This window comes from Embiotoca jacksoni, unplaced genomic scaffold (assembly GCF_022577435.1).
Source record: "Embiotoca jacksoni isolate LCO1_2020_lvr unplaced genomic scaffold, fEmbJac1.0.p SCAF_2, whole genome shotgun sequence".
Lineage (NCBI taxonomy): Eukaryota > Metazoa > Chordata > Actinopteri > Embiotocidae > Embiotoca > Embiotoca jacksoni.
Genome location: NW_027185340.1, coordinates 16,070,052 through 16,085,886, shown reverse-complemented (window position 1 = coordinate 16,085,886; position 15,835 = coordinate 16,070,052). Strand labels below are relative to the sequence as shown.

General features: G+C 39.8%; 1 protein-coding gene across 1 annotated transcript in view; it reads right to left on the bottom strand.

Moving 5' to 3' along the window:
- Nucleotides 1–15,835, bottom strand: part of pth2ra (parathyroid hormone 2 receptor a) — a 48,150-nt gene that overhangs the window by 8,913 nt on the left and 23,402 nt on the right. Inside the window, exons 8-11 of the mRNA XM_069154767.1 lie at nt 13,445–13,505; nt 11,798–11,864; nt 7,126–7,220; nt 806–944 (exon numbers count right to left, since the gene is read on the bottom strand). Coding sequence (XP_069010868.1) covers nt 806–944; nt 7,126–7,220; nt 11,798–11,864; nt 13,445–13,505 — 362 coding nt within the window. The remainder of the gene's footprint in view (nt 1–805; nt 945–7,125; nt 7,221–11,797; nt 11,865–13,444; nt 13,506–15,835) is intronic.

The window sequence follows — 15,835 nt, the reverse complement described above, 5'->3', positions numbered from 1 at the left end:
CCGAGTAATTCGTAGAAGATAATTGTTGCTTGTGAGATGAAAATGTTACGTTTCTCAGAGCTCCACAATAAAATCTACAATCTCCATCACTCGCATTCTTATTGTGGAGACGGATGTCCTGGTATTGTAACTAAGAAATGCAGAACTGCAGGTGATAAATGTTGTTGACGTTTAAACTGGTCCATGGTTTATGATTGGGTCTGTGTGAGCTGTTATAATGTGTCAGTTTACAAGACATCTGTTGATTCGCATTAGAAACATCAGAATAATTCATCAAGCTGACAACTTTGATGTGCACATTAAGTGAGTTTCCGGTAACTATGGAACAGTTAAGCAGCGGCTTTGCCGTGAGCAATCGAGGTCTGACGGTGGACGACATCAGTGCAGTTAGAGACCAGATGGATCAGACTCTCAATTAAATATCAGGAATTACAGAATTGGAAGGAGAAACTCAATAATCTTTCTTCTGTCCATCTGGCATTAACAGCGTAATTGACTTGTTGAAAAACATGCAATAAAAGTGGAAGAATAAACCAAACGAAGGACACCGGGTGATTTTTAGGGAGGTTAAAAAAGGTGTACAACGTAACCCAAATATTATAGAAATCAAGTTTGCTCAGCACTGACCTGCTGAGTCAGCAGGCAGCGAACAATGCAAAATGCACAATTTGCTGCTCTCGAGGAAAAGTTGCTCAGCGCAGGACAGTTTGCTGATGCTACACTGAATTATGCACCATGCCCCAGCAAGAGAGTATATGGTAAGACTTCTTTACAGGTTACATAATAAAAAATAAATTCAAAATACCTGAAATGAGTTGAAGAACAGCTCACAGTACATTCGAATCTCCCAGCTTGGTCCCTGAAACGTGTGAGGCATCCCGACAAAGATGATGTAGTGGATGCCAAACACCAGCACGAGCACAAGGGTGGACTTTGCCAGTTTCCTGTGGAGACATATACAGTACATACATATATATATATGTATAAATGTAATGTCACGTTTATTAATGGATATTCATTTTAGTTTTAAATTCAACCGAATTAAAGCAGCAGTAATTACCATAGGGGGAGATCAACTAGCAGTAAATAAGTTTTATGTTTGCCTTTTTAATGCCTTCTAACTCCAAGATTAGTTATGATGTTTTTTTTGTTGCCAAGCTCCATTTATTCACACCTTAAGATAAATCTCCTTATTCTACAAAAACACAGAAGCAGATTTCAAACTTGTCCCTGGGGGAATATTAATTTGAGGAAAATTTACTTTATTACTTAAGCTCTGTTACTGGTCTGTAAAGCTTATCGTTTAGGCTCAGTGTTAGGGAAACCTACATTATAAATCTTTCAAACAAAGACAGCGGCTGTTTCCTGAATCCATTTGCACATCGGAATCGAAAAGTGTCCAATTTTTTAATTAACTCTATAAATTACTTTTTTTGCTGGGCTTATTTTCTGGTGGAAGTGCCGACAGCACTGCGTCCAGATAAGTGAGCTTTACTCAGTGGTTGCGCAAGATACATTACAGCCCTCACAAATATGAACAAATATATTTCTGTGTTTTTCTTCCAATTCCAGTCTCTGCAGAATACAACTAATTGCAACGCAACATCCATATAACAACACGAGCACCTGAGAAAGTGGGCGACATGTTCAGAGTTTCACTTTCAAGCTCTGTACGGAACCGATGAGCATCACAAACATACCACTAGCTCATCAGCATATGTTGTTAATGTTCAAAAACAAGCCTCCAGTGTCATATTGTCATCAAACAAGCTCAGTCAAGACTCACAGCCCTCCTAAAACAAATAATGCACATGCCTCCATTTTCTTCTTGTAATTTATGAAGACCATCTGGATCCTGTTGTCTCTCCTTTGGTCTGCAAAGCGGACTGGAATATTCAGACGACTTTTAAATTCAGATGAGGACTGAAGCTCAGTGTCCTCATGCAATGATCCACTCCGGATGGTTAGGAATTATTTCGTTTCCCATTTAAACTCGGCTGTCGCGCACTCTGTTGAAATTGTAACAACGTGGGACACTGAAGGTTTGGATCCATGAATTTTACACTATCTGAAAAGGAAGCATAGCAGGCTGCCACCTTAGGAGAAATCCTACAGTTGAGAGGGAACTGATCTGTCGTCTACTCCGTTTCTCCATGTCACATATACTACAGTGTGTGGTAGTTTACTATAAGCATGATAACTGTTTGCCCGATAATTCTAATTTATCATTTTTGACCAAGCCATAGTGCAAAATACGTATAATTAAAAAGAATTCAAAAAATTTAAAGTAAAAATGTATCATAACACTGCAGGATGCAGTAATGTTAATGCTCTTGGCTAACAAAACTTGTCAACTGCCGGCCCCCGAAAAAATGAAAGGTCAAGCAGTGATCTCTTTCCCCACTGACCTCTCTTCTGTTAACATTAAAACAAAGAAGTAGGGATGTCACAATCTAGTGTCGCTCTACTGCTAATGTGAAAATTAATAATAAACAGTGCTTCCCCCCCAAAAAGACGGCAATTTAGTTGAAACGGGTGACTTAAATCAGAGATGGAGTTTGTGGTGTGTTCTTAGCAATTACATTTTTAACTTGAAATATATATATATATATAAATAACATGCAAATATGCAATAATTGCATGTTAAATTCGAGCTTGTTTTGGTTCATGTTTTTTTTCTTCCCCAGTATTCCCTCTTGCTTCTAAAGTATGCATGGTAAACAAATTGGGAGGCTAGTGTTTAAAATTCATCCGTGCATATTTGGTTTGGAATTATAATGATTATCCAGTAAAGTCATATATTAATGCCATGTGCGTAAGTAGTCATTCTTCTATATCAAATTTAGTTTCTTCAATATCGTTATCCACGACATGAAAATTACATATAATTGCAATTACAATTTCTTCTTTCGTCGCTATCATATATTGTTGGTGTCTTGGTTTGATCAATGTCAAAAATCAGTCTCTGTCTTTTCAAGTCTATTTTGCTTTTGTCAGCAGTTATTTTCTCCACCTGAGTTCCTGTCTCTTTATCTCCTTTTTTTCGGTGCCCTAACATCCATTAGTTTCTTTTAGTTTCTATGAAATGGGCTGCATTTGGCTTACATCTATAGCCTCTGGTTAACTGCACTGTATCACAATCATCTTTTCTGAAAATGGTCTGCTCATCTCCATAAACTGTAGTCCTCTTGAATAATACACTGTAATTATATTGTCCTTATCTGGCAACCTGGCGACAGCACCGGCAGGGGAGGATAATGGTGATAATTACATGTGTGAAAGTGTATTTTTGTTTGTGCGCGTGCGTGCACCCATGAGTGTGTAAAATGATAAACCAATGATTAACTGATCTGATCAACTATTGTCTATGTTTCAGTAGGCAGATTTAAATTATTCCATTGTGTCGTGCTTTTGTTGTCCAAAATGAATGGAAATACATTATTGGACACACCATTGCACTATATTTATATATTGCATTACATATATTTTTAATCATTCTTAAATATTCATTTAATGTCACATCAAGTCAGATATTGATACAGCACATTAATAATCTACATACAAGACCAAAGTTGATTTGTTTTAATGAATTAAACTAAATTAAGCCATCAAAAACATCAACAAAACAAATTATAATCAATTTGAGATTATATTATGGATTGAGGCAAAACAACACCCTGTTATACAACCTGGTCCTGCTGACTCCAAAGTATGTCCCCCTGGTGCAGAGGCAGTCTGTGACCACCAGGACTGTGAGGAGGTGGACACAGGAGGCTAAAGAAGCCCTGCAGGACTGTTTTGAGTCCACGGACTGGAATGTGCTGTTTGGACCACATGGGGAAGACATCAACAGCATGACGGACTGTATCACAGAATACATCAAATTCTGTGGACACACCACCGTACCATCCCGGACTGTAAAATGCTTCCCCAACAATAAGCCGTGGATCACCAGTGACCTGAAAGTTCTTCTTAATAAGAAGAAAGCGGCCTTCAGGTCTGGGGACAGGGAGGAGCTCAGGAGAGTGCAGCGCCACCTGAAGGAGAAGCTCAGGGAGTGCAAGGACTCCTACAGGAGGAAGCTGGAGGCCAAACTCCAGCAGAACAACGTGAGGGAGGTGTGGACCGGTATGAAGGGGATTACTGGGTTCAAGGGGAGAGAGAGGCAACCAGGGGGCTCCCTGGAGAGGAACAATGAGCTAAACTGTTTCTTCAACAGGTTTAGTTCACCGCCCTCATCTGTCTCCTCCACACTTCACACCTCCCAAACACCTCTGCTGCCTCCCCCCCTCCCCCCTCTGCGCCCCCTGGTGAACTGCATAGAGCCCTCAATCTCAAAGGGCTCTTCCTCCATCGACACCTTAACCCCACCCACCACCCCCCTCTCTGTGACTACTGGCCAGGTTAGGAGACAGCTGGAGAGAATCCACCAGCACAAGGCTGCAGGACCTGACGGCATCAGCCCCGTGGTCCTGAAGACCTGCGCCGTCCAGCTGGCTGAGGTCCTACAACACCTCTTCAACCTGAGCCTGAAGCAGGAGGAGGTCCCGGTGCGGTGGAAGACGTCCTGCCTGGTTCCTGTCCCCAAGAAGACGACTCCATCTGGCCTCAACGACTACCAACCGGTTGCCCTCACATCTCATGTGATGAAGGTGCTGGAGAGGCTGGTCTTGGCACACCTCAGGCCGCTGGTGAAATCTTCTCTGGACCCTCTGCAATTTGCGTACCAGCCTCATGTGGGAGTGGACGACGCCATCATCTACCTGCTGCAACGAGCTCAGTCGCACCTGGATGGAAACGGTGAATCTGTGAGAATCACTTTCTTTGATTTCTCCAGTGCATTCAACACCATCCAACCACTGCTGCTGAGTGAGATGCTGCGGGTGGTGGGGGTGGACGCGCCCACCGTCTCCTGGATCAATGACTACCTGACAGGCAGACCACAGTTTGTCCGTCTGGGCAGTGTGCTGTCTGATACGGTGGTCAGTGGTACTGGAGCTCCTCAGGGAACTGTTCTGTCTCCCTTTCTGTTCACCTTATACACGACTGACCTCCAGTACAACTCAGAGTCCTGCCATCTGCAGAAGTTCTCTGATGACTCTGCAGTGGTCGGATGTATAAGGGATGGACGGGAGGATGAGTACAGGGCAGTAGTGGAGGACTTTGTGGAGTGGGTGGGAAGGAATCACCTGCTCCTGAACGTGGCCAAGACCAGAGAGATGGTGGTCGACTTCAGGATGAAGGCGACGGCTCCACAACCGCTGAGAGTTCTGGGAGAGGAGGTGGACATGGTTGAGGAGTACAAGTACCTGGGTGTGTCCATCGACAACAGACTGAACTGGAAGACCAACATCAATGCTGTCTGCAAGAAGGTGATGAGTCGACTCTTTTTCTTGAGGAAACTTTGATCCTTCAATGTGTGCAGCGAGATGTTGGAGATGTTCTACCAGTCTGTTGTGGCCAGTGCATTGTACTTCGCTGGGGTCTGCTGGGGGAGCAGCATTGGAGCCGGTGACACCAACAGACTTAACAAACTGGTTAAGAAGGCCGGCTCCATCATCGGCTACAAACTTGACAGCCTGGAAAAGGTGGTGGACAGGAGGACGCTGAACAAACTATTGTCCATATTGGATAATCCTGTCCACCCTCTCCACCACCTGCTGCAGGGACAGCGGAGCACTTTCTCTAAAAGATTCCTCCAGCTCCGCTGTCACAAGGACAGATACAGGAGATCATTCCTGCCCACTGCAATAAGACTGTACAATAACTCACCTCTGGCAAAATCCATCAGTACAATAACACTGTTGACTGTGTTTCTTGGTTTGTTTGTATATAATATATATAGATATATACTGTACTGTGTACATATATATATATATATATATATATATAATGTACTGTATAAACTGTGCATTTTATATTTATATTTTTTACTGCTATTTACTGCTATTTTATTGCTTTTCTATTATTATATTCTATTCTAGTATTTTATTCTATTATTTCTATTATTATATTATTGCTTCTGTATGCTGCTGCAGCGAAAAAAATTTCCCTCGGGGATTAATAAAGTAAATACCTACCATACCTACCTACCTACCATTAGCAGTCATTAATACTGTAAAAATAGAATTATAACAGAAAATGGTCCTAATCAGTGAAGACCACAGAAAATAAATGTGTTTTCAATTGAGATGTAAACAGTGGTAGGGAAGTTGACCACCCAGTTTCAGGGAGAAGCCATCCCAAAAGTTCTGAACTACCAAAGAGAAAGCCCAGTTAGCCCCGAGAGCCAATATGGATCTAAAAGCCAATGATCACAACTAGCAAAGTGGGGTATAGAGGTGCAACAGGTGAGACCAATAAGACGGGGATGCTCCACTTAAACAATTTATGAACAATCAATACAATTTTGAAATTGATCCTATACTGAATAGGCAGCAAATGTAAGGATGTCGTTCTGAATCAACTGCAGCCAGGATAGTAGTTTCAGGCCTGTTCAAACATACAAAGAATTACAATATTCCAGTCTCAAAGTAATAAAAGAAGGAGTGACCTTTTTGAGGTCTTTTGGGTAAAAGTGGGGCTTCTTGGCTTAAAGAAGCTGGCTTTGACAAGATATTTGATCTGCAGGTCAAATATAAAAGAAGAATCAAAAATACAAGAGGTTCACCCTAGTGCCTTAAAGCTGGGAAGGGATGAAATATCATCAAGTGATACTGCTACAAGGTGAGAAAAATGGAGCACCAAAATATCAGTTTTATCCTCATTGATACTGAGAAAGGTTTGTCACAGCCAAGTTTGTACATCAGCAACACAACTTATTAAAGAAATTACACGCGTTAGTATAAGGCTTCAGCAGTAGGTATAGCCGAGTTTAATCAGCATAAAAGGTGGAGGCGGTATGTTCTGTGTTTTGAAAATAGACAAAGGAGGCAGCATATGTTCCAAACATTATGGACCCAAATTGACCCTTCACAAGGCAAAAACACTGCTCAAGATGGGAGATAAAAATCCCACGGCCGACGATATCAAATATAGCTCTGAGGTCAAGTAATACAAGGACGGCAGAATCACCAGCATCAGCAATGAGGAAAAGATCAATAAAAACTAAAGAGCGGCACAAACCTGTACTGTTTCCTGGTGTCGTATCTCCCTGCGTTTGTCTCTCGAATTTTAGTGGCCAGCACTCGCACGATATTCACAAACAAAATAAAGTTGAGCTGCAACAGAAAAAAAAAAGAGATGGAAAGCTCTTCACATTGTGCAGTAAATGATGACCTGACTTCCTGTGACTAACAGACATATTTAAAAAAAAAAAAAAAAAAAAAAAAAAAAAAATGGAAATGAAAGGGAATCTCTTTAAATTATAGTTTGCTTTTTAGTGGAAGGAAATGTTTCCGAACTGGTATCACAGAATCTTTGTCATATAACTGAAAATAATCAGACAATTTTTTTTCTGAACAGTATGAACTAGGCAGTTTTAGTATTCTATTACCATCCACCATATAAACCAGCATTACCAATATATAAAAAAAAAATATTAAAGCAATATAGATGCTCTAATTGGAAAAATAATGTGTTTTTTTTTGCCACGTTTTGGGTTTTCCACTCAGATACTTTATTGAGGCTCAGGCAAAGTAATTTGAAAAATGCTAATTCAGTCTGTTTTGTTTCTGCAGCCAGACTTAGACCCCTGAATCATCTAACGTTCAATCCTACACTGTGCAGCACTTGGACGAGCCTGAATGAGCTTCAGAATACCCATACCAGACAATAGGGTTTTTATTATGAAGCATTTTACCTACATACAGACTTCCTCTGGAGTTTCATATATTTAACCCGGGTCCCAGACTCTTTCTCTTCATTCTTTATCACCTTCTAATCTTTCCCTCAATGATGTGATAAATAGATACACAAATAAAAATTGAAATGTAACTGTGCTTGACAAAACCAATGAGGAAATGCTTCATTGGTAATTGAAATACACATTTGTGAGAAAGTGCGGTCAGACGAACAAGGTGCAAAATGTTTGTTTTTATTTTTATATTGTCTTCAAGGCAAAAGGTGGACGCACCAAATATTGATCTGATATCGGCTTGTTATGAGTATAAATGTTAAGCAAATGATAAAAATGAAATAATAGATTAATAATATGGCAGAAGGCAGCTTTGAAGCTTAGTTTAGATGGTGCTGAAATGTTTCCCAAAAATGACTTTTTTTTTAAAAAGAAAACATCTTTTATTTGACACCATCATAGTTGCAAAACACATGCTGATCGAGATCAAGCTCAAAACTCTCTTTTGGGGAAATTTCTCTTGGGGCCCAGAGTTACTGCCACACATAGCAAACTTACGGCAAACATCGTACAAACATATCGTGTATAGCAACATCCTTTCAACAATCATTGCATTAAAGTACCAAACTGCAGAAAAGTACAGACGGTCGTAGTTTAACAATAAACAAATAAAACATTCAAATTGTAGTCTTGTACACATCAGCCTGGTACTGTAACTAAGTTCAGCTTTGATCCACCCACTACAGAGGGGATGTAAAAGAGATGTGTTAATTAACACAGCAGGAACTGGTGTACAGAGTAAATCATCAAAGTTCATGATGCCTTGTATTGGAAAAAAGAAGGCAGGAAATACAAGAGCGAGTCAAAGTTGGTTGATCTGTTTCATCCACTTAATTCCTGAGTTGTTAACTTATTATATATAATTATTCTTATTAGAAGGAACTGAACTGAACCTACAGTTTAGCACAGGGTCACACTCTTTTTGTTCACCATGGTTGAAGTCTGTTACAGCCAGCAGTGCATTAGTCCTGTTGAAGCCGTACTGCTTTTGATTACAATCTGCTGGTGATTTTTTTTCTTTTTTTTTTCCAGTCGCAGGCTGAAGACAGCTTAATTAATGCTGTGAACAGTCAACCCAAGTCGTAAGCTGCCTTTCAACAAGAGGAGCTTTGCGCTAGTTCAGTCTGCATTAGTTTAGGTATTTGTAAAATAAACTTTTGTTAGTTTGTTGTTGGTTTTGCCAGGAAATTAGCTCCATACACTTTTTTTTTTTCCGCAATGGTGCTGCATCGAGGGCCGTTTCAACAGTTCCAACTCCCACACTCAAAACCATGAGCCACTGGTCCTCCAGAGCATTTAATGATACATCTGCCTGAATACCAATGAAATTCTGTAAGCTCAAAAATCTCTGAATCATTTATGTATTATGTAATGTATCCTGTCAATAAATTATCAGGGACACAACCTCCAGACTGATTGCATTACTTCGCTGTTTAACCCCAATGCTAACCAGACAGTAGGCATCCTTAGAAGTTACATCATAAGCTGAATCTCCAATCGGTTTACTTCCATGCATCCTCGTTCTGTTCAAGAGAACTCACACACTCAAAGTATTTCATTGTGTTAAGTCAATATAAGCCCCAAAATATGATTTGCCAGATTTCTGCCACTCCTACCCTGCCTCCTCCTCCTCCTCCAGCAGCAAAATAGTTTTGTTCACATTGTGTTCATTCACTGAAATAAATGTGAAGAAAGTGAATCTCAGGCTTTATTGATTCACTGCCAAACACCAATGTATGTTATTCAGCAATAAATAGTTGAGTCTGTTGTCCTGCCTGAGATGTGTAATTTTTAAGTAGTTTGGTCGTTAATTCTGATCTTTTACAAAGTTGCCCTCAGAGCCGGACCATGCATGTACGAAGACTCTCTTCAACCTCCCCTTCCTCAATTTGGGGTTTTAAAGTGGGCTCCAATACAAAAAAAAAAAAAACTCCTCAGTTTGTAGAGGAATTGTGCTCTGTACAGAGGATTAAAGAGAGAACCTGTTGTAAATCCTTGGATTGGATTTCAGGATTTGCATTAGCAGCAAAGCGCGTTGCTTCATTCAAATGCGCTCATTTGATTTTCAATTTGGGTGATGTTGGGTGATATTTAATCACTGCTAACTTTGAATATGGAAGTCTGTTCCTGATGTTTCTTTAAATGTTTTTTTTTGACATGCACACAATGTGTAGTGGAAGGAAATGATTTAGCATACCATGGCTGCATAATTTCTCCCAAATCAGACACCGTGTCTTTAATGATTTGCATTTCCTTCTCTTCTCAGTTTCTTTATTAAAGTATCTCAGCACTTCTTATCTGTGCTGCTCTTTCATTTGAAATAACCCATGCCTGTTGAATGAGGAGATATTATGTTGGGATCCTTACCTAATTCCTTATAGCTTACATGCCCCATGTAAAGCACATTCAATGATTATTATTATATGTGAGTTCCTGATTTGCATAAAGCTGTAAAAGGTTACAAAGTAATCTCCAAGAGGTCATATGTTAGCCAGTGCAAAGTTTGACAAATTAAATGGAGACACTTTAGTATTGTGGCTATATCGAGAAGGAGGCGCCCACGTAAGATGACTCGAGAGGCACAAAGCAGAATTCTCAAGGAGGTAAAAAAGAACACCCGAGTAGCCGTTACTCCAAAAACAATATAAGCCCAAAGTCCACTGTGCTACTTGGCATGTAGCACTATGTATGCAGTGGAAAAGGTGCTGCATACCAACTACAGACTGTACAATAAACATAGACATACCCAGCAAGTCTGAAAAGTGAAGCCAGTGAGGAAATGCAATACCACTGAGGGCCACTAGGGGCTGGCTCCCAAAGACCTCTGGTTCCAGTAGACTACCATGCAAAAGCCGTCAACTTCTTTAATTAAATACGTCAATCTTTTTTTCTCCCCTCAAGTCATTAAAATTTAATTTAATAAGTTAACAACCTCCCTTCAGCTTTTTAGTGGTCCTTCTGAAAAAATGTCAGTTAATTAGATATTAGGCCTTGAAGAGAGGTATTTTTGGGGGTGTGTTTAGTTTGATTGACATTGAAGGGTTGCAGTCGGGTTTGCGGTAAAGATGGACATTTCAGGCAAAAAATACAATTTGAAATTCACTCTGAACTATTTGATTATTAGTCGACGCTACCAGAAACGCTTGTTTGACGTTGCTGCTGCTACAGGAGGTTCGACAAGTTATGAAATCCAAATGTTTACTTGCTTTTTTCACCATGTCTGTGGATGCTTGTATCAATGTGTTTAACACAAGACAGTATATATTATGTGCATTCTTAACTTTAGCACATTGCATTTGCCTATACTTGTGACTTGGATGAAAATCAGTTCACATTTTATATCTTGTTAATGCAGAGAAAGGGGTAATTCTAAAGGACACTTTTTCTGTATAATAGTATAATTCTATTAATTCTGACCATTATTAACACAGGAGGCATCTTGAGCTCCTTTTTATTAATCAGGCTTTGACCTGATATAAAAATTTGCCATGTTAAAAATATATACTGATTTTAAATGATATAATGTGTTTCTGCTGTGATAATGAATAATTACAACAATTAATCAATAAATAATCAGAAAGCAGAAAGTTGATTTTTGGTTCTATAAAGAGAAATGCCTGAAGTTATTGAGCTGTCTGTAGTGTCAGCCAGCATTAGCTGCAGCAAGTCAAGGTACTGTTTAATTGTGGTTATTAAAGTCTTTGTTCATCCAGAATCAGAATATTTGCCATGTGTTTAATTATACACTTCAAGTCTTGCTTCAAATACAGAGTAGCACGCTGAAAGAAGTGGGAATATAAACATATCTATTACATCCGGATAGTTCAGACACTCACAAAAGCCCCCCAATTTGAACTCTTACTTCAGCCCTCCATCAGAGCCTCAAATATCTTGGAAACCTTCATCATAGCCAAAAGCAAGCTCTGTATTTCACACTCTTACCCCAATCGCTGTCAAGATGGGAACCTGGTAGATCCACTTAATGTCACCAGCACTTAACTCCCAGCACCTGCGGTTCAAGGAAACACAGAGGGGAGAAAGTAAACTCATAGAGGTAGGAAAAAAAAGAAGTAGAGCTAAGAAGAAGGTGGGTGTTATTCAAATGACAGATTTAGTTGTAAACTGGCACCAAGTAAATAATGAACTTAAGAATGAAAAAGATGATGATTAGGGATACAAAAAAAAGAAATTGTCCAAAAAAAGCTGTTGTTTCATTAAAAGCATGTCTGATTTCAGAGAATAGCAAAAACAGAGGTTACAAAAAGAAAGCTTCATGTCTTGATTTTGAGGTGTTTTGAATTGTCCTGTTGTCGATATCAGCCTCTTTTCAGTGTCAGTTTCATGACTGACTAAATGACATTTGTATCCTAAATTTCCTGATTTATAGGATCGTCGCACCTGAAAGTCCAGACTAAGATCCAAACCAAGGTTCATGTTTTTGTTACATTGTAATACATTTGATCAAGTTGGTTTTGCTTTTGTATTTCAGTTTTGCGTGAAGAACTTTCCATAACATACCTAAGTTCCCCCTCTTGACATTGACTGCTTTGTTAGACGGTGTGCGTTGACGTGTTGTCAGTACAGCCGCTAGGCTTTTCCATTTGAAATGGGATAAATACAAATATTTCATTTGGTTGCCACTCTATTAACACTATTACAGCGTTACATGTGGCACTTATTTCCCTTTCAGAAAATAAGTTTCATCATTTTTATGCATCATTCAAGCTGAGTGTTGACTTGTCCGTCGGACCCAATTGCACTTAATTCCTCTCCTCTTCTCTATATACTGCTGCGGACTCTTTCTTTTCCCCGTTCTATTTCTTCTCCCCTTATTAAATGAGTGACGATACGGTGCCTCGAATTCCTGCAATTGGGTGGAAATCTGAACCATCGAAAAAGTGTTTTCCCGCTGCAAACAAAGCGAACCATGGTTCAGTTTGGCCTTGACCTCTTGTAGTCGGACCAAAGTTTGGTCATTTGGTCAGGACAGACCTCTGAGGCTCCTCTCACATCTGCTGCTTTGGTTTGGACTTACCTGAAAAGTGCAAAGGTCCAGACCAAATAAGGTGGGTGTGAAAGCACCGTTAATGAAATTCATTCTTCCTTCTCTCCGAGATGTTTTCCTGTGCCACCAGCTGCCGCACAACCCCAAAGAGGAATATGTCTTCCCCAAAGTATAACAGTTGGGACGATGTTCCTTATATCAAATGCTCCAAACATACCTTCAATGACTGTGGCTACAAAAGCTCCGTCTGAACTTTTCATACTGTTTGTTTCCCACACAAGTCTGACTCATTCAGATGTTGCTTGTGTACGTCTGACAGCTCTCCGACATTTATTTATTGTTGCATATAAAAGCACGCACGTTTAATTGGATTTCACTGATGATTCAAATGTCACCCCAATTAAGTACTAATTATGACATCCTTAAAATTATATTTGTCTCTTCTTGTGTTTTTTTCATGAAATATCATCTTTTTTTGGAGTTGTTGACCTTTTTATCAATCGTGTGATTTTGAAATCTTGATGTCCTTAAACTGTCTTGACGTCGTAGAGAACCTGCCGGTATTGTATGACTTTCTCTCTCACCTTGCGTCAGCCATTGTTGCCCTAACAATCGCCCACAGCGCCACGAAAACAGCTGGAACACCTGAAATTACACAACACAAACAACGAGTTCTGTCCAAGTGATGACATACACGCGATATTGTTTACCTGATTAACTACCGAGGTCACATTTGTGTTTCCCACACAACACATAATGGCTGCATAGACACGATGACATTCAAAGTTAATGGCTACAGCTTAATAGAACGGGTGAGGGTGGTGGTGGTGGTGGTGGGGGGGGGGGGGGTAGACTGAATGTTTGCTTTATATACAAAATGTGAAAGTTTTTCTAATCATACGCATTAAGCTAATATAGTCCATTACAGAACTGGAGAGTGGAGTCCCTTAGCGAGTGTATGTGTTAAGGAGAAAGGGAGAAGATGGGCTAACACCACAATAAAATAATGTTGCACTGGTCATTTCAAGCCACAGCACCTGTCACTTTCTATTCATCGTCCAAGCTGTATTTAATTATCTTTATTTTATTTGTTTTTGTGTATTTAGTCTGTGTGTGTGTGTGTGTCTGTGTGTGTGTGTGTGTGTGTGTGTGTGTGTGTGTGTGTGTGTGTGTGTGTGTGTATTTATTCTTTTATTACTCTTGTTTTGTTTTTTTTGAAAATAATTATTTTGCATCTATCTCATTTCATTTAGTTCATACGTATTTGTAAATGTGTTCACACTGTGTACACGCTGCTGTGACGGGCACATTTCCCCAATGTGGGATTAATAAAGTCTAATCTAATCTAAAATTTGTGTTGGATTTGAAACTGTTTATCCTTTTCTAAAAAAGTCACGTTCCTCGATGACAACATATTGGATTAGTTAACTACCAGTTGTTTCTGATGGGGAAAAAATAAAGCACCGCGTTATTTGTCATATGCTTGGTTTTATCACCCACGGTGCATTGTCTCCAGTCATTTTATCCGCACGAGCGTCACACAGAGCATAAATATCCACACTCATTTGTTTTCAAACACGGGTGGCATATCGAGGCACATAATTACTAGGCTCGGGCACTTTAAGCAAAAATACTATTATACTGGGAAGTATCGGACTATTCTTCGAAGACCTCCACCCACCCTCATCTATCTCCCTCCACCCGCCACACACACACACACACACACACACACACACACACACACACACACACACACACACACACACACACAAACAAAGAGAGCGACTCACTCGTGCTGTATACTGAGGCTAAAAAAAAAAATGAGCTACAAACTTTGGAGAGAAGATCGCTTTTGACGACGCTGATGAGAAACATGTCTTTCGCTGTCACGTCTGAGATCGGGGCTGCTCTTCGCTCTCTACGTCTTAACACCAAACTTACTTTGTCTGGTGTCGAAGCTAGCCATTGATTGTTGATTTGCGGATGGACCGCCTTCGCCGTGATTGGCTGTGAAAGGATTGCGCACAGCTGTCGTCGACTTTCAACATGCTCGATTCAGCTGGGAGAGTTTGGACTGCACCTCGTTTTGGTTTATTATTCGAAGGACTTTGACACCGAACTTTATTACATTTGTTGTTTTTTGCATGTTTCTGGTGTTTACAACGAGGTGCGTGATGCAGTGTGACGCACGTTTTACCCGAGCTTTGGTAGTAACATTTTCTTCTTTTCTTTTCTTTTTTTTTTAATCGATTAATTGAAATTAGCAAACTTTTTTTTTTAGGCGCCACCCTCTGGCGGTAATGCGGATGCGCTTTCCATTCACCAGCTGTGATCGTGTGTCAGCTCTGAAGAAAAGCATCCATTTTTTTTTCTGCCCGGAGTGGCACATTCAGGTATTTGTACATCGAGTATTTGTTCTGTCTGCAAAGAGGTTTACATGTCTGCTACTGCTGTATAATGACACATTGCTATGTGACAGGTCCATCATTTGCATTTTACCGTATACAGACAAACTTGTTCTGAAGCTTGTGGAAAATGTACACACTTTAAAATTCACTGTCATCACCCCATATAAAGGAGCTGCTGTACTTAAAAAAAAAAATATATATATATATATATATCATTCATAAGATCAGGAGACATTACTTTCCAAAACACTTACAATTGCACCATAACTTTCTTTGTGTGCCGGGTCTGTTAGAGATTCCGCATCCACTCCACTTTAGCACCATCAATTTGTGAACAATTTACATAAACACTTCTTCGAACAAATTACTGGAATAGATTTAATGTGTAAATTATAGCGATGGAGGAATTTATTCAACAAGATCCCCAGGCTGCATTACATTCTGTTGATCAATGCGGAATGTGTTCAAACTAAGTTTCAATCTGCCGATCTAAAGTCATCCAACAATCTGGTATGCACTCGAAAACTGCCGCAGCATTTTGTTTGTTTTTTAAGCGTAAGCTTTCAA